Below are 27178 nucleotides of genomic sequence, written 5' to 3'. Positions count from 1 at the left end.
ACACATACAATGATAGACCCCACACACACATAAGTCAGAAAAGTAAAGGGCTAAATTTACTGGAGATATTGTTAGAAAACCTGTGCTATACTGCTTCCTTTTTTGAACATTGTCAGTTTTCTCCCATTTTAGATATCGAGACATTCATTACCGGAGGCGAACAGTGACTCTTTTAAGTTTGTGTGGCCTAGCACAGTTCATCTGTGCATTGCCTTCATCAATAGGGATAGAGGAAGCCTGTCATCCACCCAATTCCACTCCTGGACACCTTGTCCTGATGCACAGAATTAATTCTGTTCTCTTGTAAAGTATAGTAAGACTTCATAGCACTCTTATGTTCATAAGTAATTTTATATGCTTTTGTATGTTTTACGTACAATTATGGGAAAAAGAAAGTACACCCTCCTTTAAATCTATCTTTTTATTTATCAGGGGCTAAACTGTTTGGTCCTCACCAACTTACAAACAAGTAACCTCAGGTGACAACAAAAATACACAACAGATTATTCAATATTTAGTCCCCCCCCCCCCCCCCCCAAAAAAAAAAAAAAAAGTAAACCAACATTCAAAAAAAGGGGGAAGGGGGGATGGGGGGGTGGTGAACAGTGCTGTGAAAAAGATATTTGCCCAATACTGATTTCTTATTTTTTGTGTACAGTACTGTGCAAAAGGCAGATACCAAGAAATGCTGTAGGGCAAAGATGCCTTCAGAAATAATTAAATTAAATGTTTCTATATTTAACAAAAAATACTATAAAGAGCAATACACAGTAATAAATTAAACAAAGTCAATATTTGGTATGATGACCCTTTGCTTAACAAATTTGTAGTCTCAGGTACTACTAATTAGTGCAGTTCTATAAGGAAATTAGCTGTTAAGTTTTACTGAGCATCTTGTAGAACCAGACACAGTTCTTCCGGAGACTTTGACTATCACATTTGCTTCTTATATCCTCCATTATATCCTTTTTTTTTGTCTGAAAAGTGGTCTCTTACATAATATGCTGCTTTCTTTACTGACATACAAACATTTTTTTCTGTAACATTTAATTTTGTGCTGGAAAACTAGTGTTAGGAAATCTAAAACGTTTTTGTACTGACTCATGAATGTAGAAGTCATCAAATAAAAATCTATTACATAGTTTGTACTTAAACAAAAATTAAATTAAATTCTATTTGTGTAGCACTTTTAACAATGGACATTGTCCCAACACAGACTTACAGTACTATATGAATTCAGAATATCAAATTTAAATTTATGAATTTGTCCCTAATGAGCAAGCCGGAGGTGACAGTGGCAAGGAAAAACTCCCTGAGACGATATGAGGAAGAACCCATGAGAGGAAACGGACACTAAAAGTGAACCCATCCTCATCTGGGTGATAAGGAATAGTATAATTATAAATAAGTCCCTTCTATAAATGCGCAAATACTACATGTTCAAATAGTGCAGTTGTGTAACCAGGAAAATTCATTGCAGCCTTACATGAAGTTGAACTTCCCCACTGTTCACTGATGGAGATTTGAGAACAAAACTGTTTGTGGTAATTGCAGTGCTGACGCTATAATAGCAATTTGTAGTCCTGGCCATCATAGCATAACTGTTCACGTGAATTGAGGTCCAAAGCCACCATTCTCAACCATCTCAGTTATCTTTATGCTGCACCACATGGGGCTGAAAACAACCAAATATCCCAGTTCACCACAGCACTCTATGCCTGTGAGCCCTTACCTAAGAAAAAAACTATCCACAAAAAGTTTGACTAAACAAATATGTTTTCAGCCTGGACTTAAAGACTGAGACTGTGCCTGAGTCCCAAGTAACTGGAAGAATCCTATGCTTTGGATCAAGAAAAGGATCCAAAGCATAGGAGTAAATCCTAGTCCTAAAAGTAAGTGAAAGTCTGATCTTCAGTTATCTGAAGTGTTTGGTTGCAGTTATTGCTGCTAAAGGTGGCACAACCGGATTTAAATTTTAAGGGGACAATTAGTTTTTCACATAGGTGATAGGTGTTGGATAACTTTTTTTCCTTCAATAAAAACATTTTTTTTTTTTTAAATAAAATTGTATTATATGTTTATTGAGGCTGCCTTTGTTTGATGTTGTATTTTGTTTGGAGATCTAAAACTTTTTAGTATGATATATACACAAAAATAGAAGAAATCAGGATGGCTGGAAATACTTTTGCTATAATTCATTAACATGTAAAACCATCTTTAGCAACAATAGTTTGCTTTTTCTGTAGTAGTTAATCAGACTCTCACATTAGTTTGGAACGTTTTGGCCCACACTTCTTAACAATATAGCTTCAGTTCATTTATGTTTGAGGGCACTTGTTAATGTACAGTTCTTTTAAGATCCCGCCACAGCATCTCAACGGGGTAAGGTTTGGAATTTGACTTGACCATTCCAACTCCTTGATTTTTTCTTCTTTATCCATTCAGATGTTGGTTTGCTGTTGTGCTTGGGATCATTGCCCATGACCCAATTTCAGGCCAGCTTAAGCTGCCAGACAGATGACCTCACATCTGTCTCAAGAATATTCTGATACAAACGGAACTTCATTGTTGTCTCAATGACTGCAAGCTTCCCAGGTCTTGATTCTGCAAAACAAGGCCAAATCGTCACCCCTCCACCAGCATGCTCGACAGCTGGTATGAGGTGTTTGTGGTGATATGCCGTGTTTGGTTTTCACCAAACATGGTGATGCGCATGATGACCAAACATCTGCACCTTGGTATCTTCAGTCCAAAGAATATTGTCCCAGAACATTTGGGGTTCATTCAGCTGCAATTTTGCAAACCTAATTCTTGCTCCAGAAATGGCTTTATCCTAGACACCCTTCCATGAAAGCCAAACCTGTTCAGTCTTTTTCTGATTGAGCGGTCATGAACATAAACATTTCGTGTGTTTACAGAGCCTTGTTGGTCACATAATGTAGCGCTTGAGGTTTTCTCTGAGCAGTAAATGGTCTGACCTTGGAATGAATTGTCTGTGACGCCCACTCCTGGGAAGTTTGGCAACTGTCTTGAAGGCTCTCCATTTGTAAACAGTCCCTTTCACTGTAGAATGCTGAATTTCAAATCCTTTGGAGATGGCCTTATAACTCTTCCCAGATTGATGAGCAGGAACAATTGCTTCTCTGAAGTCATGGCTGATGTCCTTCCTTATTGGTATGATGTAGACACACACTTGAGTGTTCCAGAACATCAAACTGCCAAAACATCTGCTTTTATAGTCACACTTCTTGATAATTAACTAATCTTCTGTATTTCATTAATAACACCTGGCTAACTGGCAGCCTGTCAAGGGTGTATCCCGCCTTGTCTTTTAATATTCTATCACCCAACATTGTTCTTATGGACAGTGGTAGCTCACTAGTTATTGAATGGTAGAATGTGAGTTCTAATCCCAGCACTACCATGCATCCTCGACTGCTCAGTTATATAAATGAGATAAATGTCAAAAGTTGCTCTAGATAAGGGCATCTGCCAAATGCCATAAATGTAAATGTTATACTTTGTTTTTCCCATGACTGTATACTGCATAACATACAATAATACCTTATGTAATAAGCACAATAAATAAATGCCTAAACATAGTTGTAGTTAAATACATAACACATTTCAACACATAATGTCAAGTTACATATTATATTATAATGCTGTTTCATAAAATCATTATAGACACTAATAGAAATTACATTACAGATTACATTTTTAAAAAATCTTACCTTGCCTACAGTCTGCAATGACCTGGTATGATGCTTTGTTAAGAGTTAAGAGCTCAAATTTTATAATGATTGTAACTTGCAAATACAGTGCATTACAGGTTTAGTTTTTACATTGTTCTTATAAGCAGATACCCTAATGCATGATGTAAAATGACATTATGAAGTCATGTAACTTATTCAAGGCTTAATAAGATGCTGTACATATTCTATATGACAATCTAAATGCGCACATAATGCATTACGAATGCAGAATTCATTCCAAACATTTCCATTTTCTCTTGAAGGACTGGTTGAACTGCAATATACAGATACAGAGTGCAACTGATCTGAGGAATGCAATTAGAACGATTTGTCAGGTATAATGTGTGTGTGTGTGTGTGTGTGTGTGTGTGTGTGTGTGTGTGTGTGTGTGTGGAGGTGGGGGTGGGGATGAGCTATATGGGGTGAATTATAACTGAGAATGTAATATAACTGACAGGATTCAGAGGATGCAAAAGAGATTGGAGGCAGCAATAAAGGCAACTGCCAATATTCAGATTCAGAGAGATAGAAGCAAACTATTTAACTTTAACATCAGTAACATTTTGTGATAACAAAAGATGTGTAAAATGTGACTTAATAATTATCTTATTGAAAATTCTTGGCCTTCTTCATCTCGTCCTAAGGGTGTAAACGTTTGCCTTTGATTGTATAGTAGAATATTGGCTTATCAAAATAAAGTTTTCATATTTCATAGTGTGTCATTTGGATAGGATAACACTCAAATCATTGAAATGGTTGAATATGGTATATGCTGGATTAAGAGAACACTGGACAATTAGACACAGTAACAAAAACCAGATTCTGGGTTGCAATGGTACAACAATCAAGCTCTATGATTTATATTTATTTTCTTTGGAAAATATACCAATGTATTTATTATGTAAAAACATCTGAGCAGCATTTGACAGAACATCAAAAACAGTTTCACAGATTTCCACTGAGTCACAAACACAGCCCCTTGTACCCACCATGTCAAACAGGTCCTCACATTGCAACACATCGTATATCTATATATATATATATATATGTGTGTGTGTGTGTGTGTGTATATATTTATTTATTTATTTATTTATTTATTATTTTTCTTTTCTTTTTTTATTACAATAAAATGGCAGATGATGTTCCTCTTTTCCCAGAGGCTGCTCTAACTTCAGGATCTCCCAGGGGAGAATAGATATTCGGAGCAAAACCTAATGCTTCACAACACAGCACTGCTGAGGCTTCTTCCTGTATATAATTTACTTGTTGGGGAAGACAGTTTGAGTTTTTGCAGCAATTCAAAGGTTAATAATAGTGGAACTTAAAATGTATAAATAGACCATTTTTCCCCTCACAAACATGATATTTATACAACAAAGTGCCCTCTGCCCATATCTGTGCTGTCCAAATAACGCTGTCCAGACAAAACATTGCAGAAGACACGCAAATACTTTTTTTGATAAGTGACTCTGTTTGGATAGTATGTGTAAACTCTCACAATTGAAAACATCCATATAATATAGACACTCACATGCCCATAAATGCACACACAATTTTTCAACTGACATACGTACAGTTGAAATCAAAATTATTTAAACCCTCATGGCAAATCAGGTTTATTGTCAAAAGTTATAGACTTTCAGCTGTTTGCAATAAATAAATCATACCCAAGCAATTGAAATAGTTCAACACAATGAATGCTTCAAGTGATTTCCCCAAATTCAACTGAAAATGCAACTTATAATGACTTCTCCAGTTATATAAAAAATAATAATAATAAAAAAAAATTATAAAAACTATTAAACCCATTCACGGCAAGCATATTTAGTACTTAGTAGAACACCCTTTTGCTGTTATGACTTTCTGCAAATGAGATACATAGCTTCTGGCAGCGTTCCTGAGGAATCTTAGCCCATTCCTCATGAGCATTGTCCTCCAATTCAGTAATATTCTTGGGTTTGTGTGCTGCAACCACCTTCTTCAAATCCCACCAGAGATTTTCTATGGGGTTCAAGTCAGGTGACTGTGATGGCCCTGTAGAATCTTCCAGGACTTCTTCTGCAACCAAGCCTTGGTGGAATTTGAGGTATGCTTGGGATCATTATCCTGTTGGAAAGTCCAACATTTTCTCCTAGGATTTCCTGATACTTCAATGAATCCATCATGCCTTCCACACGCTGCAGGTGTCCAGTACCAGAGGATGCAAAGCAGCCCCAGACCATCACTGAGCCACCACCATGCTTGACTGTGGACAGAGTATTCTTTCTTCATTCTCCTTCCTCCAGACATACCACTGATCCATCGTGCCGAACAGTTCAAGTTTTGTTTGACACAGAACAGAATCCCAAACTTCTGTGGCTTATTTATATGATTTTGAGCTGACTTTTCTTGTGCTTTTGGGTCAGTAATGATGTACGTCTTGAAGTTCTGGCATGGAAACCTTTTGCATTTAGTATGCACCTTACTGTGCTCACTGAAACCTCAGTGCCTGTTACCACCAAGTCTTGCTACAGGTCTTTTGCAGTCACTCGAGGGTTTTTCACAACCTGCCTTCTCAGAAATCTGGTTGCAGCCATTAGCTTCCTTTTTCTGCCCCATCCAGGTATTTCATAAATTTTCTACCCCTAGCCAGTTCAGGTATTTCATGTGTTCCAGCTCAAGCACACCTAGTGCAACTAATGAATTAAAATTTTATAATTTTGAAACTAGAGAAATCATTGCAAGTTGCATTTTCAGTTGAATTTGGGGAAACCACTTGAAGCATTCGTTGTGTTGAACTATTTCAATTGCTTTTGTTTGATTTGTTCATTGCAAACTGCTGAAAGTCTGTACATTTGGACAATAAACCTGATTTGCAATGGGGGTTGAGTAATTTTGATTGCAACTGTACATTCATATGTATGTACGTCATAGGTACCTCAAACGTACATTCACACGAAAGCACACAAACTGAAATAGTGTGCTGCTTATCTGCCAATCTCTACTGGCCACCATGGTTGCAGGTCTTTCTCTGTTTTTGCTTTTTCCTCTGTTCTACAGTTTGACTATTAGAGGATCAAGGTTATGCGTTTGGAACCATCTGGCTCTCATATCATCTTCATGTTGACACGTCTGGGGCCACTGGTCTCAGTAAGCTCACTGCTGGCTCCTTTCCTTTTGCGGGGAACATACTGGATGTCCACACTTCCTCTGTGCTTGCCTTTGCCTCGACTCCAAGCGAACAGTAGCAAGAAACAGAAAAGGACCACACCCAGGAAGCTGAGGCAGCCCATGGCCGTAGACACAAGAATGGTAGTGAAGTCCAACACCATCCTGATTGTGTAATGCTCTGTGCCATTGATCAAGGAGCTATTGTAATCAGGATCGAAGATGAAGCTGCGGTTGCCATAGAGAGCCCCATCCCTAAGGCCCAGGCTTTTAACAGCTAGTGTTATGGACAGGGTGGAATTGCCTGCAGGATTGGATGCCACGCACACATAAATACCACTGTCCTGAGGCTCCACTACCCGGAACTCCAGGGAACCGTTGCCATGGACAACCATGCGGCCTGTGCTCTTGGTGGTGATGTGCCTCCTGTGTGGTGTCAGCCAGGAGACAGAGGGGGGTGGAGCACCATCTGCTGTGCAGTACAACCATGCCTTTTGTCCCTCTTCTGCTTGGGCTGGTTGTGTCGACATGGCAGTGACCCTGGGTTTGGTGCATATGACGTAGCGGGAAAGCAGTGGCTCTACTATATCACTGAAAGGTTTCCCAGCCAGAGCGGCAGGGGTTGTGCACTGAGGTTGCACTTCTCCAAATTGTAGCGGCAGTGTCCTTTGAAGTAGCCAGCGCAAACGGCAGTCACACACTAATGGGTTTTGGTTAATCAGGAGGTTCTGCAAGGCCATAGATGCTGGCAGTGTGACTCTTTCCAGTGTAGTCAGGCGATTGTAGGAGAGGTCAAGCAGACGAAGTGACAGTGCCCCTTGGAAGGCTTGGGCCTCCACACGCACCAACTGAGCCTTGCGTACATGCAGCACTTCCAGCCGATCCAGACCACGCAGCCAGCCAGCTGGCAACATCCTCACGCTGCTGTATGACAGGTTCAGATGGGTCAAATAGGACAGGTGGCTCAGCACTGGTACCACTGAAAGGTTGGTATGGGTGATGAAGAGCGTGCTAAGATTCAGACCCTGCAGGGCAAGAGAGGACACAGCTTCCAGTGCTGGCCAATGATCCACCTCAAGATGACGCAGACGGCCCAGGCCCTTGAAGGTGTGTGGTAGCAGTTCTGCAATGTCCAGCTGTCTAAGGCGAAGACTGGTTAGGCCGTGCAGGTGCGCCAGTGCGTGGCTGGGCACAGCACTCAGGTTACAGCGCTGCAGTGTCAGCGAACGCAATGCAGGCAAGCCACTGAAGGCACGGGGTGCAACAAAAACTAGCTCATTGTCAGCAAGCTCAAGCACACGCAGACGCCGCTGGTCCTCAAAGCCATAATCAAGCAGAATAACCAGACGGTTTTGGCTGATGTCCAGCAGAGTGAGCTCACCCAGGCCAGCAAGCGCACCACGTGGCAGCAAGGTAAGCTGATTGTTGCGCAGACGCAGTGTTCGTAAGCGCGGCTGGGCACGAAAACTTCCAGGCTCCACAGAAGACAACAGGTTGGTGCTCAAGTCAAGCTCCTCTAGCAACAGAAGGCCAGAGAAATTCTGTGGTGTGATAATGCGCAGACGGTTTTTGCTGAGATCCAGTGCTCGAGTCTCGATGGGGATGCCCTCGGGCACTTGCGCCAGCCGCTTGCGGTGGCACGAGACTGAACGTGTGGGCACAGAACACTCACAACGGGCAGGGCAAGCCTGGGCAGGGTACGGGAACAGGAGGAGCAGTAAGAGGGAGAAGCCCACAGCACAGGAGAACAAAGAGAGCAGCATGACCACCTGCAGGACGGGGGAAGGTGCAGAGATGCAGAGAACAACAGAGATAGAGATGTAAATAGACAGTTTCACTTATGCACAGACACAAACATGCCCAAAATATAAAGAGTGTATACCACTTGATTCACATGCACACACACACACACACACACACACACACAATCATAATCACAAGCATAATGACAGTCATAATCATAATCATAATACATAATCACTGAAATGCTTTTATAGTCAAATGCCTACAAAACCTTTAATGTTTTCCCTCTACATCCTAGCCCCCTCCACTTGCAAGACACTCACTTTTGATGGATAATTTTATGCATTGGCTGTAGCATGCACAGACACACATTCAAACATGCACAAGTGTCCCTTTCAAGCAGACTTCTTCAAACATGCTATTTCTATGGAAACCCTACATCCCCTTGGCACAAGTCCTGATTTCCAGTTCAGAATCAATAACAGAAAAAGTAAACGGCAGGGGTTCTACAGGCCTAATCTGCAGGATTTTTCAAGATTTATATCACATAAAGACTCTACCTGTCATTCTTTTTCAGACTCCACATGTTTAAACCTCACTGACAGCAAACAGTAAGTGTACTTATGGTGTTCAATACATCATCTGGCAGAAATGAAAGAAATGTGATTTACACAGGGTGTTTAGATGCAGTCGAAAAAGAAGTTACAGGATCATTCATTAATGCCATTCAAAGTATGACTTTTCCCTTATCAAAAGCCTCACAGCAGGCTCGGCAGCTCCCTGAAGAGCTGCAATCTCATTTCACATACTTAAACATGCTTACAGGATCTTCACATACCCTCAGCAGTTCAGCAGGGTGCTATTCACAACTTGCTTCTTGCACTACTCTATTCCTATTTGCAGGGTAATTTTAAGATAAGAGCTCTTAATCATCCGCCCTTTTTTGTACGTTAATGTGTTTCATTAATTATATGGTGGGCGAATTATTCATATACTTTCTATTTGACTAGGTATCTGATTAAAATGTACTCTTCATATTGACTAATATGGACTAGTGGAAATATTTGGATGTTTGTCAGAGGTAATGAGATTTTAAAGCCTTAACAGTGCCAAGTGCTACATTTGCTTAGGTGAGATGCTTAGTCTCTTTATTGCTTCGGACTGAGCATAAACAGAAATGGCAGACATCAATAATCATAACAATGATGAAAGAATGAGGCACTTATCTCTGAGTGCAATTCTGCCCCATTATATAAGCCTTGAAAAATCTATGATGATGATGATACACAGGATACACTACAGGCTACAAACCATGCTGAAAATATGATAGCTGGTGATATGACTTTTGAAGTACTTCGAATAAATTATCGTCCCCCCAATCTCTTGAAGAAAGGTTGAATACTGTAGGCTTTTCATTAGTTCCTCAATAGATGAAAAATTGTTTTATATACAGTACATTTCTTACATCTAAATGGACATTTGTCACACTTAACATAGGAAACAGTGCATATGCATACTTGGGAATTCATTAAAAGATTTAGAGCACAGAATAAAGACTGTTTCACCTCCTTAATCTAAACAGTAGAGAATGTGCTTTAGTGCAAGTGACAAGCTATTGGCCAGTTCTCTTAGGATTGCTTTGCTCGATAAGCCCTGTAGTAGGCTTTCCTTTCAAATCAATATCAGCGGATGCTGTGGCGCTTGTTGTCGTATCGGCTTCTGAGAGGCAGCGAGATGGTGAACAGGTTTCTGGGTAATAAAGCCATTGCCAGAACCTCACAGAGTTCAATATTCATTTGCTATCTGTCTATCAACATTTTTATTTATAGATTTGTCATTTTAGTTTGTGTGATTTTAATCCCAAATTTCTAAAGACTTATATGCTTTTTAAGGTGGGATTATTTATACTACTACTACTACTACTACTACTACTAATTATAATAATAATAATAATAATAATAATACATGTTTAAGGTATATATGTTCATACCTTACTCTGAGTAAAAGTCTTAATTCTTAAATCTTTAAATGGCATGTTTATAGATAGAGCTGATCAATGCACAATTGCACAAATGCACAATGCCAATTTCACATAATCTTTTGAATGAAGATGGAGAGCAGGTCTGCAAGGGGGGCTGACGGTAAAGGCTGTGGTTCATTAAAGAGAGAGGGAGAGAGAGGACCGCTCACTCACTGAAGGAGTTTATTAAGTTTTAATGAGTTAATAATTCAATTCATTCCTGTGAAAGCTCGAGGCCGATGTGATGACAGTAGCCTTGACTGGGGAGCATATGCCTGGTGACGTAATTCATTCTAATTTTAACTGAATCAGAGAGAAATCTTGGACAATGACTTGATCTATTAATCATCATACGCAGCATGAGATCAGATCAAATATATCAGAGATACCTAGTCAGGCAGGTGGAGACAACTTGTTCTCTCTTTCACTCTCTGTCACACCCTCGCTCTCTCTCTCTCTCTCTCACACACACACACACACACACACACACACATAGAAACAGAAATCCACATTCATGTGTGTGCTCATTCTTCAAGATCACACTATACAAAAACATCAAACATTAGCAGAGCCATCAATCTAAAGGTTCCCCTCTGTGCTGTTGCTGTTCTTACTGTTTGTCGTGTGTGTGTGTGTGCATGTGTGTGTGGGTTTTTGGGGGTGGGGGAGTGTTATAAAGCCTCTTTACTGTCATCTGTGATATTCATTAGAAGAATGGTGGGTTCATTTGCATTGTTGTAGTGTCAAAAAAACCTAGACATCTCTATCTCTGTGTTTATCACCTCCATCTGTCATGGAGTCTTGCTACCTAAGAACTCGATTTTGGAGTCTGCAGTTTCTCTTACGTTGTCTAATTTTAGTTTATCTAATTTTAGACTCATTCATTTTTCATTGGGTGAAACCAGTCACTGTGAGCCAAACACCCATTTCCCACAGGGTGTTCATGTGTCCCTGCATATATGTGTGTGTGTGTGTGTGTGTGTGTGTGACTATAAGCAGGGAGAGGAAACAGAAACTGAGCACGTGTGGTGTATGCATTTTTGTGTATGTAATCACATTGCATGTGTATGCTTACATATATCGTAGCATAAACTTGCTCTTGCTGGTCCGGTGCAGAATTCAGGTGTAGGTGCTGTAGGCTCTCCATGGGTGTCAGATCCAGCCCAGTAAAGCACTATTGACTCTTGTTATTGATCTTTAGGTTCTCACACATTCACATCCACACACACCCCTCATATTATTACCTGGGGTTCTGTGCCCCCATGGCAACCCAGCTGTCAGTCAAATCCAAATCTCTGCATGTTTCATATCTATAAAGCTCAGGTGAGAATCCACTCCACCACAATAATAACATTGCATTATGTGTCGATCTGGTGTTATTATGCATTATGAACTATACTTCATGAATGGGGCTGTGTGTTATTGAAATATATTCTGAGAGCAGAAATCGACTGCTTGTCAACTAAACCAATCATGATACTTTCTGCTCTGAGAAAGCTTTAATTGAATAAATAAAACTACTGTTTGCACAGTGACTGTCTTTGATGTGAGAGTGAGACAGGTACAGAGACATACAGCATAATGGGTGAGCTTTTTTTGTGTGTGTGCAAGTATGTACCAAAGGTTATTTTCAGAAATCCTTTATGTTTTGAGGGTAAATATGGATTATTGGTCTTGCTCTGTCTGTTTGCATGTGAGTGATAATGGGATGATGGAATACGGAATTATTTAATGGGCTTCAGTAGTGTGTTTACTGAGCTGTGAGAGTGTTTACTCTGTTTTTCCAAACATAGAGAGTAAAAATGCTCTCCTCTCTCTAAAACACACACACACACACACACATTAAAGCATAATATATATATCAATGTACACTCTTAGAAAAAAATAATCCATTTGAAGAGTTTTAGATATAATATTTGATATTAGCTTCATCGCCCCCTCCTCTTTCAGCTGCTCCTATTTCGGGGTCGCCACAACGGATCACCCGTCTACATATTGATTCTGGCACAAGTTGTTTTTTAGTATTTTTTAAATGTCGGATGCCCTTTCTGACGCAACCATCCCCATTTTCCAGGCTTGGGACTGGCACTGAGTGTGCACTGACTCATGCAACCCTCCAGTGGTTGGTTTCGGTTCCCTGGCCAGGAATCAAACCCGGGCTGCGGTGATGAGAGCGCCACATGCTAACCACTAGTGCACCAAGGAACCTGATATTAGCTTCATAAAATATGTAAATAAAAGATCATAAAAGACTTCTATTCAAGGAAACAGACGCAGTACTTTATAGAGAATCTTCAAATCAAAGAAGATTTGAACGTGTACACGGTAGATGCTTAAATGTTGTGCCAGGATTATGTTGTGGGGTGGTCTAGGCATGTCATAACTGTCATTACATTTTTATGTTCAAGAAAACAGAATGTCATATGTGGTGCATCACTTTTTTGTTTTGTTTTTTGTGATTGTTGCAATTTTTTAAATTTGTGATGCAACTTTTTTGTGTTTTTCTTGTGGAAAACTACTTGAATTGGCAAAATTGTTTTGCACGGTCTTTCGCTTTGATGTTTGTTGGTAAACGAGACCTTTTAGATGTCCTCATGTTCAACGCACGTGAATCAAAGAGGGCTTTGACCAAATGATGTCACATGATGCGTCTTATCCCAAATCTGCGGGAAAATCTTTGGTAATTTAGAAAAATTGTGAGCTCATCTAAATATTGCGGTAGTTTGCTTGATTTGCGTTAATTTCTGCGATCGCAAAATATTGGAGGGACTGTTTAACGCTGATGAATCTACCCTACAGAACTTACTTGGGCTTTAATGAGTGAACTGCTGATTGTCAGTTGGTATGAGCAAAATCTCTCTCTCTCTCTCACACACACACACACACACACACACGCACACACACACACACACAGCCTACCCCCTCCCCCAAGAAAAAACTAAACAAATCAGGTGCAATATGAAACAATACAGAAAGATCCAAAGTAGAGGCAGAGGAACTGTTATTGTTATATTCTTTAGAGAAATCTTGAAAGATATAAAGCAATTAAGCTACACGAAAAAAAGAGAAGAAGGAGACGGACTAAACATTTTAGACTATTTCTGAAATAACATGGAGTGATGATCGAATTGAAAACAGAAAAAAAAAAAAAAAAATGAAGCCATACTGATTCATCACACCACCTGCCTATCTCAGATAATAACTCTAAGGTGTGTGCAGTCACGTATGTTTGGCCAATAGGTTTGTGTGTGTCTTCCTGTTCATTTCTGTACTTCATACACAGAAGATACCTGCAGTTAAAACACTCTCTCTCTCTCTCTCTCTCTCTCTCTCTCTCTCTCTATATATATATATATATATATATATATATATATATATATATATATATATATATATATATATATATATATATATATATATATATAGAGAGAGAGAGAGAGAGAGAGAGAGAGAGAGAGAGAGAGAGAGAGAGAGAGAGAGAGAGGGAGGGAGGGAGAGAAGGACTGACACACACACATACACATGCAAACACATACACACACACACACACACACACACACACACACACAGAAAGGCAAGGTTTGATCAGCCAACGCCTGCTCCAGACATCAACTCTGCAATGCTAATTAACCCTGCAGGCAGAACTGAACAGAGAGAGACAGTAACGCTCACCACACACTCTCTCTCTCTCTCACAGGATGACAGACACACCTGAAATGGCTTGTAATTAAACGCATAAGAAAGGAACGCTACAGAATGTAATGTGGTAGATCCAAGACATTCTATTTAAACAACAACCAATGCCGTTCCTATTTCCGTTTTATGCTTATTCTCTTACTACAGTGCAATAAAGCAGGACTCGTGGTGAGGTGTTGTCTCTTCTCTTCCTCTATCCCACACATTGAAGGCCACATCTTTCTAACAACACCTATCTTCTGTTAAAAGCAGATAGAATTGGCTTGCACCAAGTCTATTACTTCTAGGGTCTAAAGTTGCTTGAACAGAGCACATAGACGAAGGCGATGTTGTCTTCAAAACTGTGGAAGAAGGAATTTCAGTAAAGCTGTACACACGTACACCAGACACCCGCTGCGATTCTTCAGATCTCAGCACAAAATAAAATTAACTGAAACAAATTGCTGGAATTTAAAGCGAGTCTGCATAAGTTAATGTGACGCATGCTTGGATGAAAATGTAAGCTAGGTAAAAACAAACACATTCTGTCATGTTGGTATTCATATTGTGCCGTTCTATAAGTCTTAGGTTTGAACTTCAGCTTGCCGACTCACTTTTCAGCTTTTAAAAGATGACTGAATAAATGCATTCTTTTATCTTCAGTAACACTTTACCCTGAAATCTTTTTTTTTTAAATGATAAAAAGATCCGTTCCTCTATTGCCATCCTCACTGACTACATTAACATGCACATTAAATTCGGTTTAAGGTCTATATTCGGTTTGCAGCCATACTCCGAATACGATGTTTATATGCATACAGGCATCGCAATATTCCTTTCCCGCTGTTATTTCCAGAGAGATCCAGGACGCTGCTGTTGGTTATAGAGTATGCTCAGTTATTAGTTTTATCACTACGTTTTCACACTAATTTAATTAGGACTCACCATCTCGAAAGATTTGTGTAAGTATCTGTTAAGCTAAGCATCTTTTAGCACCCACAATTCCTTGTGGACTGAGCACACGCACATATTTCCTTTCAGTGCATTTTCTGAATAAGGTGTTTACATGCAACACATTTCCGATTAAGACAGGCATATTCCAGGGGTGGGAATCAGAATTTGGGAAATCAGAATATTGTCTTCATCGTATTGCGGCGTTCCCATGACTCAATACTAATTCAAATATTGACAAATTCCGATTAATATCGGAATATCAACGTGCACGTAAATGTAGTCAGTGACAAACCGATGCTAGTGACTACAACGTAGTTTTTATATAGAAGGTAGAATATCTTGTGTCTTCTACTAAATTCTGCCACCTCAACATACTGTAAAGTGCATAAAGTAAAACAGGAGGGGATTTCTTTTCAAGACCACTACATCTACTCCGTTCTTGTAAAGAATTTGTAGAATTGAAACAATAGGACAAGATCTGGGATTTTGTGGAATAAAAATAATTACACAGAGAAAAGTAAAAGAATGTTTTTTTTTTTTTAAAAAAAAGAGCGACCGACCTTAGTCGTCAAGTTGTCAACAGATAAAATTACATCAGTGGTACATCAGCAAAAGGTCAGTGTAGAAAATTCTGCTACCATCATGTGATTTGATTGGCTGGCTAAATCTTAATGAGAACACATGAGGCTTCTTACTAGTTAAGCCCTAGTCTCAGTGTTTGGATGTAAGAAGCCACCTCTCCTTGATTCAGACATGGCCTGTGTGGAATTATTGAGTAGTTGACAATGTAAGTTTCTTTTGATTGTTTGTTTGATTTCAAGTATGATGTGTTTGATATTTTGCATACTTTGAATTCTAGTTATGTTTCATTTTCTTTGATTTGTTAAAGCTGATTTCAGATGAATGATTTAAGACATGTTAAAGTGCTTGTATTACATTCATTGTTTCTATTTGTTTATGGTTTTATTAGAAACTATTAGAACAATTAGCACAATTACCAGCACTTGTCATCAATGGGAAATGTCTACTCCTACATGTTGAAATAAACTGAGAAAAATAGACAGATGACCGAATGAGTTTTAATGGACTCACCACTCAGGTAGCAACAGCCAAATCAGCCTAAAATTCCTTTTAATTTTTTTTATAATTAGCATGAATTAAAAAGAAAAGCTCTAGAAAAAGAATGTTGTTTGTACAACACTCTAGAACTTACCACTCTAGAACTTTTACTTTGCTTGATAATCAGTCCCTCTGGGATTTTGCAATTTTGCAGAATCGCAGAAATGAACACAAAATTGAGTAAATTCCCCAATATTTGGAGGGGCTTTAAATTTTTTAGAAATTACAGCAGATTTTCTGCAGATGTGATGACATCACAACATGCATTCAGCCCAAACCCTCTTCGATTCAAGTGCGTCGAACATGAGTACAGCTAAAAGGTCTCACTTACCAGCAAACTGTGAAAGACCGTACAAAACAATTTTGTGCAATTGCGATTCGCCAATTTAAGTAGTTTTCCGCAAGAAAAAGCACAAAAGTTGCATGACAAATTTGGAAAAATGCTGTGGCAAAATCAAGCATTTTTGGCTGCAACAATCACACAAAAAAACCCTCCATAAAATCCTGTACAGACTGGATTATTATATATTGACTGGATTATTACAGACTATTTATCCATCCATCCATCCATCCATTTTCTATACCACTTATCCTACTGGGCCATGGAGAAACCTGGAGCCAATCCCGGGTGCATCGTGCACAAGGCGGGTGACACCCTGGGCGGGTTGCCAATCCATCTCAGGGCACTCTCACATGCACACTCACACACCCACTTATACACTACAGACACTTTGGGCATGCCAGTCAGCCTTGGATTGGGGGAGGAAACCGGAGTACCCTGGAGGAAACCCCCCACAGCACAGGGAGAACATGCAACGGCGGGTATTGAACCCCCAACCCTGGAGGTGTGAGACGAACCTGCTAACCACTAAGCTTTACAGAAATATATATTCACTCAATCTGTAGACCTTTGACCGAACTAAATTAATAAAGCTCTTAAATGTTCTGAGACTTTTTTTGGTACATAATTAAAGAGCTTGAGCTGCACACACCACCAAGCAGTTTCATAGCAGCTCGAGTGAACAGATCCTGGACAGTCTGCCAAACACACAAACACACATAGGGGAACACTCACACACAGACCTGACACACAGACACACACATCTCCCCACATACATATTCAATTTTAGGCCTGATGTATGCTAATTGATGCACACAATGCAGATTGCGAGTGGGGCAGCTATCAGGCCTCAGCTCTTCAGAGAGTGGTTTGTTCCCAAACAAGATAACAAGCCAGCTGGAATTGCAAATACCTAAATTCATATGCCCATGCACTTCTGTGTAAAGAAACACCGGTCACAGTAACAAATACACTAATGATTACATTGAGCTCCTCTAGTGCCTGGAGTTTGCGGAGTGTGCAGTGCATGCAGAAGCAAGCTTCCTAAACTCACTGAAGCATTGAGACCCATTCAGAGACAGATCACTACTTCAATTTATTCATAGCCACAGGGACACAGGATTAGACAGGTATGGGTAAAAAAAAAAAAAAAAGGAGCAGAAGGGAAATATCCGAAAGTAATAAAGAGTTTGAAAACTCACTATTAGAAGATGAATCATACAGCTACAGTGTGAATAAATTTTATTAAAAGGCTGTTCCCTGGTCATACTTGGAAAATTCCTTGAGGTCACCAGGTCAAGCAGATGTGGATTTGTGCCATATATGCATTTTAGAAGAATTAAAGGACACAAAAGTGGAAGGTGAAAAGAGACTAAATAACGTCAATTGAATTAACATTTGATATAAATCAGTGTGTGAATTTTTACCAAGCTGAAGTAGATTTTTTTACAGAAATTATTCATTTTAATTATTAAGAAATACCTAGGAATAAATTCAGCAATTTAAAATTTAAGACCATTCAACTGAGATTCATCTAGAAAGTGTACCATATGTTGTGTTTTGAATACTGTCACTTCCTGCATGCTGCCAGAGTCTGGAGGGCCTATAGAGTTGATTACATGCACGATTTGACCATTGTCCTTGTCCAAGTTTTGGAACTGAATTTTAAACCTGAATTTCTTACATTTGAATGAACAGTTATGAAATACCAAATTGCCTACATTCAAATCAATTATACTCGTATCCACATTATTCAAATAATAACAGATAAACTCTGATTTTCTTTGATTTTTACTTTGCTTGGTGAGAAAACATGCAAACATATCACCTTTTTCACCAGCTGTGATACCATATGACACAGTGATGCTCATCCACACACACACTGAGCTAGGCAACAACTCTCTGCCAGATAGTGAACCTAACCCTTTCCTCTGCAGAGCCTAATCTTAAAACTTAAAGGTCAAACATAAATATTTGAATACTTCTGAATTCAAGGAAATTGTTACGCCGAAACCCAGAATCTACTGATTATAGTTGATGGCTAACTGTGGATAAAGTGTCAGCAAACCCTCCGATGCTTGCACCAGACATATAAAACTCACCTCTAAGGGAGAACTGACAGGTTCAATTCTATTCTGTATCATTACATGTTGGGAAAAATAGCTTAGACCTGTAGTTACATTTCTCATATCAAACCCCAGTCCAGTTCAACTGTAATGCCTATTAGCTTGGCTGTTGGAGCACAGCCTGGTGCTTAACAAACCCTCTAGGGTCATTAGTAAGTATTTGTGACCACCATTTCATTGATATGCAGACTAGTATCACAATCAGCTATGAATACCAAGTTTCTCAGTTTCTTTGAGTTCAACAGTAACTCTTTGCCATCAACACTATTACTGTTCAAAGTATTTGGGCTACAAATAAACATTAGTGATGTAAACGAATATGAATACATTATTCAGAACGAACAGATAATGTCTTTTAAACATGAACAAATATAGATACAAATAGGAGGCACACTGTTGCCTCTATTGTCCCTGTCGACAAAATGAAAGCATAATTCTATCTTACTTCGATACAAACTCGCCAGAAATTCACAAAATAAAAATGCTTTTCTTTATAGAGCTGCTACTACATATAGCCTACACAGACCACACACTGTACCCAGGGCAGCAGCTCTGCTGGGCTCTCCAAAAAATAATCAACAATTCATTCATTAGCTATAAACACATTATAAATGATCAAACGTGTATGCTCATTCACATATATCCTATTGTTCTTAAATCTTCTCAGAAACTCACATGGGCTTTATAATGAAATGCTGCTTAAAGGACTACATTTTAACTCTGATAGCATGTCCAGCTATGCTCCTGATGTGTCTATAATGTAACAAACTACAATATATATTAAATCTGATCAAATATTATTAGGTATCTAATATAGTCAAATTAAAAAAATAACATCACCATTTTTTCTGCTAAACTATACTGTATTTATCACCGCCCCACTGCTGCTACACGTATACATATATTTCATGTATTTCCTATTTATGTGACTGGTTAAATTTTGTGGGATTCTGTGTACCTTATGGTATTATTGTCTGTATTTACTGTTACCTTTAATCATCGTCAGTGTCTATGTCTACTACATGTTGCACAGTACAGTAGTCTGCTGTTTTTATCCATTGCCATGTATTGTGTTAAAAATTACAATAAAGCTGACTTTGACTTTTGACTTTGATAAACAACAGTTCCCTGATTTAGGAAAAAACACTGCTGTTTTGAAAGGTAGGTCCTTAGCTTATTCAATCCCAAGCAGACCAGATAGCTGTAAAGGTCTCTTCTGTTTGAGACCAATTATGAGCCCAAGAGATGTAGCTGAGGAACGGTTCTTAAGAGATAATCTCTAAATTGCTATTTGTTATTATATATTTTTTTGTGAATGAAACTTGTTGTTCCTGTCTGGAAGCATAGTTGTAGGGTTACCATTAAATAAATAATGGTTAAAAAAAAAATCTGGTCCTTTTGCTTTAGACCAACTTAAAGTTCAAATCTGAATAGAAATACAGAACATTACACATTTATAGATACACAGAAAGGTTTTGCGTTATACCTCTGGGAAATTATTTCATCATTGATATTTACACTGATATGATTGATCTTTACAAGTAAAGAGAGCTTTTCTCCTTTTCACTGATGACGACGACAATAATTATGAGGTTAGGCAATGAGGTTGATGTTTTTGACTTTTTATTATAATTTATTTTATTACGATTTATTAGAATCAAATGGACAATATGGCTCTCACTTTAAAACACACAATGAAGAAGAGTTCAATAAGCATGCTTACTTTGCAACTCAAGAACTGTTGAGGAAAGGTTTAGCTCACCATAGATCTTAAAAACAACCTGCTTCTTCACAGGCTGTCTCACACTTTCACACTTCTCGAAGCACACTTGGAGTTCCCTTACTCTCTGAATTATGTTCCCACCACACCCCAATTATATTTCTCCAGCACACCCTGATGATTTCTGCACCAGAAAAAAAGGCGAGATGAGATAAGGAATTTCAGAAGTCTTCATGATCTGTCCAGTCTTTTATCTTAGGATACCATATGAGTTTATGCTTGCATAAGGCGTAATTATCTATAATTACACATAACGCATACTAAACAGCAATACTTGATGAAGCTCTCCTATATACGTAGATTAAACATTAAGTTTAACAACACTGAATTCTCCACATTTAAATCCCTATAGTCAAATGAAATCCTATAGATTTAATGCTCTTTTCCAGCACAGTTAATTCACTTTAATCCTGCTTAAGTAAATTTAACACTCATTTTCCTGTATACACAAAACACCGATTTTATGCTTTTCTTTTTTTCAATTCCCAGGGAGTATAATTAAATGCTCTTCACGCTCATCAAAATAATCACTTAAAATGATTATGTGCATATTATAGGAACGTGTATAATGTAGCATAGTCATCGTGGTATGTTACACTAAGCTAGGCTCACTGTTACAACTTCTAGGTCTAAAATAGAAATTCCCACCCATCTCCATCGTCTCTGCTCTTTTCCTTTCCCTCATTTTCTCTCTCTGAATCTGAGCATGCTTGTCAACATCTGGGGGGAAAACCAACAAGCTCATAACTCACCTTAAAAAGGTTTTCAACAAATAATCATGATCTTCCCACACATCTTCATTATCGGAAATTGCACAGGGTAAATATATGTCTGCATTATTATACTCATTTTTCATTTTTAATGCATTGTGTCATTCACTTTCACACTCCTCGTTAGACTGGATCTCTGGTTAGAGGGCTGCTGGAGGCACAACTTTATCTGCTTTTCTTTCTCCTTTTCCTCTGGAATATCAGAGTTTTTGTGCTTTACAGGCGAGCAGCATTTATCATTGTCCCACCGCTATCAGCAGAGGAGATAGCTTCTACTGCCTCTATCGCTGAGAGACAGATCTGGCAATCGCAAGCGTATTAACGCTGGCACCTAACCGTCGCTGACGGGAGGTGAATTAACTATCAGGTCAGTCAGTGACACACTTACCTGTGCGCATGAGCAGACCCTGAGATTTCATAATTTTCTAATGAACACACACACTTCCTGCTCTTGTTCCCCAAGCGCAGCAGGAATGGACTGTGGGTTCACACTCTGGGAATCCACTGCATCTCTTTCTGAAGCCACAGTCAGAGTACATCACCACATCCTCGTTTATGACTCACAACACACACACAAACATACACACACACACACTCACCTCTGATCTGTTCCTGTATCCACCACATACATCCACTCTGTAACACATGTCTTGATCGTGCACGCACAAAAGCACGCATACACACACTTTCTGTCTTCTTGACTCGGCACGAATTCACTTCACAACACAAATGCTAACACTCTCTCGCAGACACCGACGCTTCCCTTTGAATTTGTTTTCAAGAGTGGCTGTGTGAGGCGGTAAGTGTGTTTGTGCGTGCGTGTGTGTGTTGGTTACCTGTGGCTGCGTCTCTTGCCATAAGGATCAGCCTCCCTGTGATCAGCGTCTTGGTGATGAGCCTGGAGGAAGAAAGACAACAGCGCTTGGCCAGTCCTCCGTCTCCACGACAACGCCCGGAAGATGCCACACCTCCAGTGCACGCTGCTCAAGAACAATAAGACTTTATTCCCTCCCTCTCCCTCTCTCTGTCTTTCTCTCTGTCTTGTTCTTCTTATGAAGCGCGCGCTTATTTGGAGAACATGACGTGCTTCCTATTGTGTGTATGTGAATGACGTCTCGCTGAACACAGAGGCTGATGAGCAAAGAGGAACTGGGATTTTGCAGGTGAGTGTGCGTGGGGTGGTAGACTGAGTTCCAAAGGGAAACCAAGCACTTTTCATGTGCATGACGCACACTAGAGTGAGCGAGTGAGTGAGTGAGTGAGAGAGAGAGAGAGAGAGAGAAATGGAGAGGAGAGGAGAGGATGGGGTCGTCATGGAGATATTCAGCCATGAAAGAAAAGTAGGGTGAATTACTGAAGGGAGAGGCAAAAGGGAAGCACCTACTAATACTCTCTCTCTCTCTCTCTCTCTCTCTCACACACACACACACACACAAACAAACAAACACACACACACACACACACACAAGTTCTTCCATTTTCTCTTCACGCTATTCAAGATATTGGCCAGTCCTGGAGGAAAGCCACTTACAAGTGTAGTGTGAGTCTCAGTACTCTGACTTTAAGATTAAAATAGCTGCAGCCAAATGCCCTAAAGCTGCCTCCTTCTCTCAGATTACAAGGACTACAACACCATCTCCAGCAGTGACACAACATGGACTCTGATGCTTTCAACCAGAGTACTGGGACAACAAGGAATGAAACTATGACAAAAGCTACATTTCATTTCAGTAACTGAGTGCCTGTCTAACATAAACCATTACTGATGAGACACATCCTGTGGCTTACACAGACTGTGGCCTAAATGACATAAGCCAATCTTGTGTGGTGTCCTAAGGGGAATAAACTCCAATCCCAGGTACCATCCATGCAGGAAGTGCCTTTCTTACTGAGAACTTTGGTAAATGGAGAGATGAATGGATGGACAGCTAGCTAATGCATTATACATCATTGTAGAAGCAGATATAGGGCAATAGTAAATGTAGGCAGGTCTGAAATGAATGGAGCTTCACAACCATAATTGCATCATAGCAACACACACACACACACACACACACACACACACACACACACACACAGTGTGTATAACAAAACTTCAATGGATTTAGCTTCTGGAACCATGAAATTCCCAAGAAGAATATACCATGAAGTGATGATTAATATACAGTGGATATACTCACTGGCTGCTTTAGAAACACCTGTAACCCTGATTATTTATGAAATTATCCAGTCAGTCCATTATCTGGCAGCAATACAATGTATAAAATCATGCAGATATAGGAGCCTTAGTTAATGTTCACATCAAACATCAGAATGGGGAAAAAAATGTGACTATGGCGTGATTGTTGGTGCTGGATTTGCTGAACTTCTGGGATCTTCACCAAAACAGAAATGCATCTCTACACGGTATGTATATATACATAGAAGTCTTACTGTATAGCGACAAAAGCAACATAACATTTCTCTCTTCTATAATGTTTGCACTGAAATGGGACATAAAGGCTAGTATGTGTGCAGGCAAGGCTCTGATCTGAATACAATACACAGATACAATACAATACTCTCATTAAAGGATTCATCTTCACAGATCCAGTATGAAGACCGGAGCTGTACTATTTCAAAGCAATACTAATGCAGGACCAGAGCCCAAAAGCTATCACATTATCTCAGTTATAATGCCAGCTTGGCCCTGTGTGTGTGGAGTTTGCATGTTCTCCCCGTGCTGCGGGGGTTTCCTCCGGGTTACTCCGGTTTCCTCCCCCAGTCCAAAGACATGCATGGTAGGCTGACTGGCATGTCCAAAGTGTCCGTAGTGTATGAATGGGTGTGTGAGTGTGTATGTGATTGTGCCCTGCGATGGATTGGCACCCTGTCCAGGGTGTACCCTGCCTTATGCCCGATGCTCCCTGGGATAGGCTCCAGGTTCCCTGTGACCCTGAAGCAGCTCTACGACACATACATTAGCTTGTATGAACACATATGTTGTATATTGACTGCTATAAACAAGCTATGGAAGCATGCAAAACAGATGGATGAGTTGCAGTCAGCCCTCTTATGACTGCTCAGCCCCCAGGAACAGGCTCTGTGTGAGATCAGAAAGGGGATACGGAGAGATTAAATTAGATGTGGTAATGGAGGCACAGACTGAGCTTTTTAAGTTAAGTCTCCATAGGGCCTCAACAGAAAATAGTCCATTGTTGAATTTACACTGTTAAAATAACACCTATGCTCTTAGCACCTGCAGTGCTGAATGAACTTTTCATTTGTGGTCTGCTGCACTAAATAAACAGTGTAGGTGTTAATGAAACACTGGGGACTTTGTTGAGTAAAGTCTAGAAAGATTTACTGACAAACAACTAAACATCAAACATTTACTCATAGATAATTAAAATGTTTCAGTATTTAAGGATGCCAATAAAACACTTCTATGAACAAACAGGGAACAGTTGCTAACTTGAAAGATAACCAAATTCATTATCCAGATGAATATTTTAGTGTCTCTTTGAATACTTGAATAGTTGCGCAGTTGGTCAGTGCTAGCAAAAGAATTAGTCTTGCTCTATGTGACTGGAAGAACGAGTCCACAGGGCCTTGTTTGGCTTAGCATTACAGGAAAGGTCTGACCTGTGAGAGCATTTGATAGGACATTAGTGATATTGTCGCTGCAAGTTTAAGGACCCATTCACTTCTCTCACTCCATATGTGGACCCTTACTTGCCAGTCAGTTGCCATGGGAAACCATTTGGACGTGTCAAGAAAAAGCCTCGAGGGATTCCCGCCAGTGAAGGGTGCACACACACACACTCACTCACACACACACTCACTCACACATTGTTGCTGTAGGACAAACTGGAAAGGTGCAAACATTAGAGCTGTTTTAACTCTTCAGTAATTTCATCAAAGCTAGAAATGATCTGGTGTGAAAGACAGCACCTTGCAGGCACACCGAAGCGTTAGTGTTTATGAGCTGATGAGGGATTGAGAATAAATTGGCCTGAACGAAGCCACTGAGACTTCAGTCTCCTCCTCTGGCCTGTCTGTGCCAACAGGCCTAATTAGCCTAAAATGGGTTAGAGAGAGACAGAGCGAGAGCGAGAGAGAGAGAGTGAGTTTGTGTGAGAGAGACTGACTTTAAAACCTCATTTTAAACTACTTTGGAAATGCTGAACTCTGAATTAGATCCAAATTAGTCAAATACAGGCTTCTCCACCCTGCATCAAGCTGAAACTGTTTGCTGATGCTTTACTTTATTACAGGTAGCTTGGTAGGGAGAAAATTGATATATGATAACATATATGATAATTATCCTTTGTTAATGAGATAATTACATACAATTATAACTAGTGCAATCTGCAACATGTTAAAACTGAGAAAACCCTACAGTTCAGAAATTAATATAAATAAAAGACCATAAAAAGACATACTGATGCCAAAATTGAAGTACTATATATTAGTCTGTCTCAAAGTGGGTTTTGTGACCGCTAAAGGATCCGTGATTTTTGCTGGAAATCACAACCCACCATCATCAAAGTTGTTATATTTGTTATATCTGTAATAGTTAATAACCTTATAGTTATTAAATTATACTTATATTATGGTAAATGGCGCACTTATATAGCGCTTTTATCCAAAGCACTTTACACACTGTGTCTCATTCACCCATTCACACACACTCTCACACCAATGGTAGCAGGAGCTGCCATGCAAGGTGCTAGCTTACCATCGGGAGCAACTGTCGAAGTGTCTTGCCCAAGGACACTTCGACATGTGGAGTCACCCGGGCCGGGAATCGAACCGCCAACCCTACGATTAGTGGACAACCCGCTCTACCAACTGAGCCACAGCCGATTTTAATTCAGCCACAGCCGATTTTAATCCAAATCTCAATAACTGAAAAATCACGTAGGCCGATAAATAAGGTCAGTGGAACGTTCAGGAATTAACGCTTTCTAGTTAAAATGAACAAGATATTATTGTACACAATTAAATGATGATCTTATTATCTGAATTACTGGATCACATTCAGATGGGGTTGCGTGAAATGTATTTTAGTTATGTTTTACCAAACATGGATATCACTATGCAGTTTATGTAGCTCCTTAGATTTTACAGTTAGTTAGTTCTGGAAATGACTTATTGAGTGATGCGAGAGATGTGTCATCACATACAAGTGCAAGGTCTCTCAAGCTGCTTCAATAGTCATTGACGCTCAACCCGGTAAGGTGATGGCAAATTGTGTCTCCATCTAGTGGAGCGTTATGCATAGCCCTCATACCACGCCTATAAAAGAAAAAACAAACAAACACTGCATTTACCATTATTTAAATACCTCAACAAGGATTTCATATACGGTCTGAAGGACGTGGTCAGACGTGTATGTGTCATGCCAGAAGACCATCTCCTTTTTAAAGTGTCCATCTTACTCCCACCAGCCATTCCTCTTAAATCCTTTGGTGACTGTATTTTTAAGACTCGTCATAATGATTCTTGAAAGTCACTGAAGCATAAGATGTTTGTCTGTGTGTGTGTGTGTGTCTTTGTAAGGAAATACAGATGACAAATTGTCTGACTAAATCTACTAAGCAAAAAAAGAAACGTTCTTTTTTCAGGAGACTGTAATTTAACGATAATTTTGTAAAATCCAAATAAGCTTTACAGATGTTTACTGGAAATAGTTTAAACGATGTTTTTCATTCTTGTTCAATGAACCATAAACAATTACTGCACATGCACCTGTGGAATAGTCCTT

At 39.5% G+C, this 27178-nt stretch overlaps 1 protein-coding gene across 1 annotated transcript; it reads right to left on the bottom strand.

Moving 5' to 3' along the window:
* Positions 1-4599: 4599 nt before the first annotated feature.
* lingo2b (leucine rich repeat and Ig domain containing 2b) lies at positions 4600-26062 on the bottom strand. The gene is made up of 2 exons (XM_017463222.3): positions 22266-26062; positions 4600-8671 (listed from the first exon to the last, which is right to left on the bottom strand). The coding sequence occupies exon 2, from the start codon at positions 8663-8665 to the stop codon at positions 6842-6844; it is 1824 nt and encodes a 607-aa protein (XP_017318711.1). The 5' UTR covers positions 8666-8671; positions 22266-26062; the 3' UTR covers positions 4600-6841.
* Between the last annotated feature and the right edge of the window lie 1116 nt (positions 26063-27178).

This window comes from Ictalurus punctatus, chromosome 3, assembly GCF_001660625.3.
Source record: "Ictalurus punctatus breed USDA103 chromosome 3, Coco_2.0, whole genome shotgun sequence".
Lineage (NCBI taxonomy): Eukaryota > Metazoa > Chordata > Actinopteri > Siluriformes > Ictaluridae > Ictalurus > Ictalurus punctatus.
The sequence above is the reverse complement of the archived record's forward strand: the minus strand, read 5'-3'. Positions and strand labels throughout refer to the sequence as shown.

Coding starts and splice junctions, on each gene's coding strand:
- lingo2b (XM_017463222.3), bottom strand. CDS start 8,665: ATGCTGCTCTCTTTGTTCTCCTGTGCTGTGGGCTTCTCCCTCTTACTG.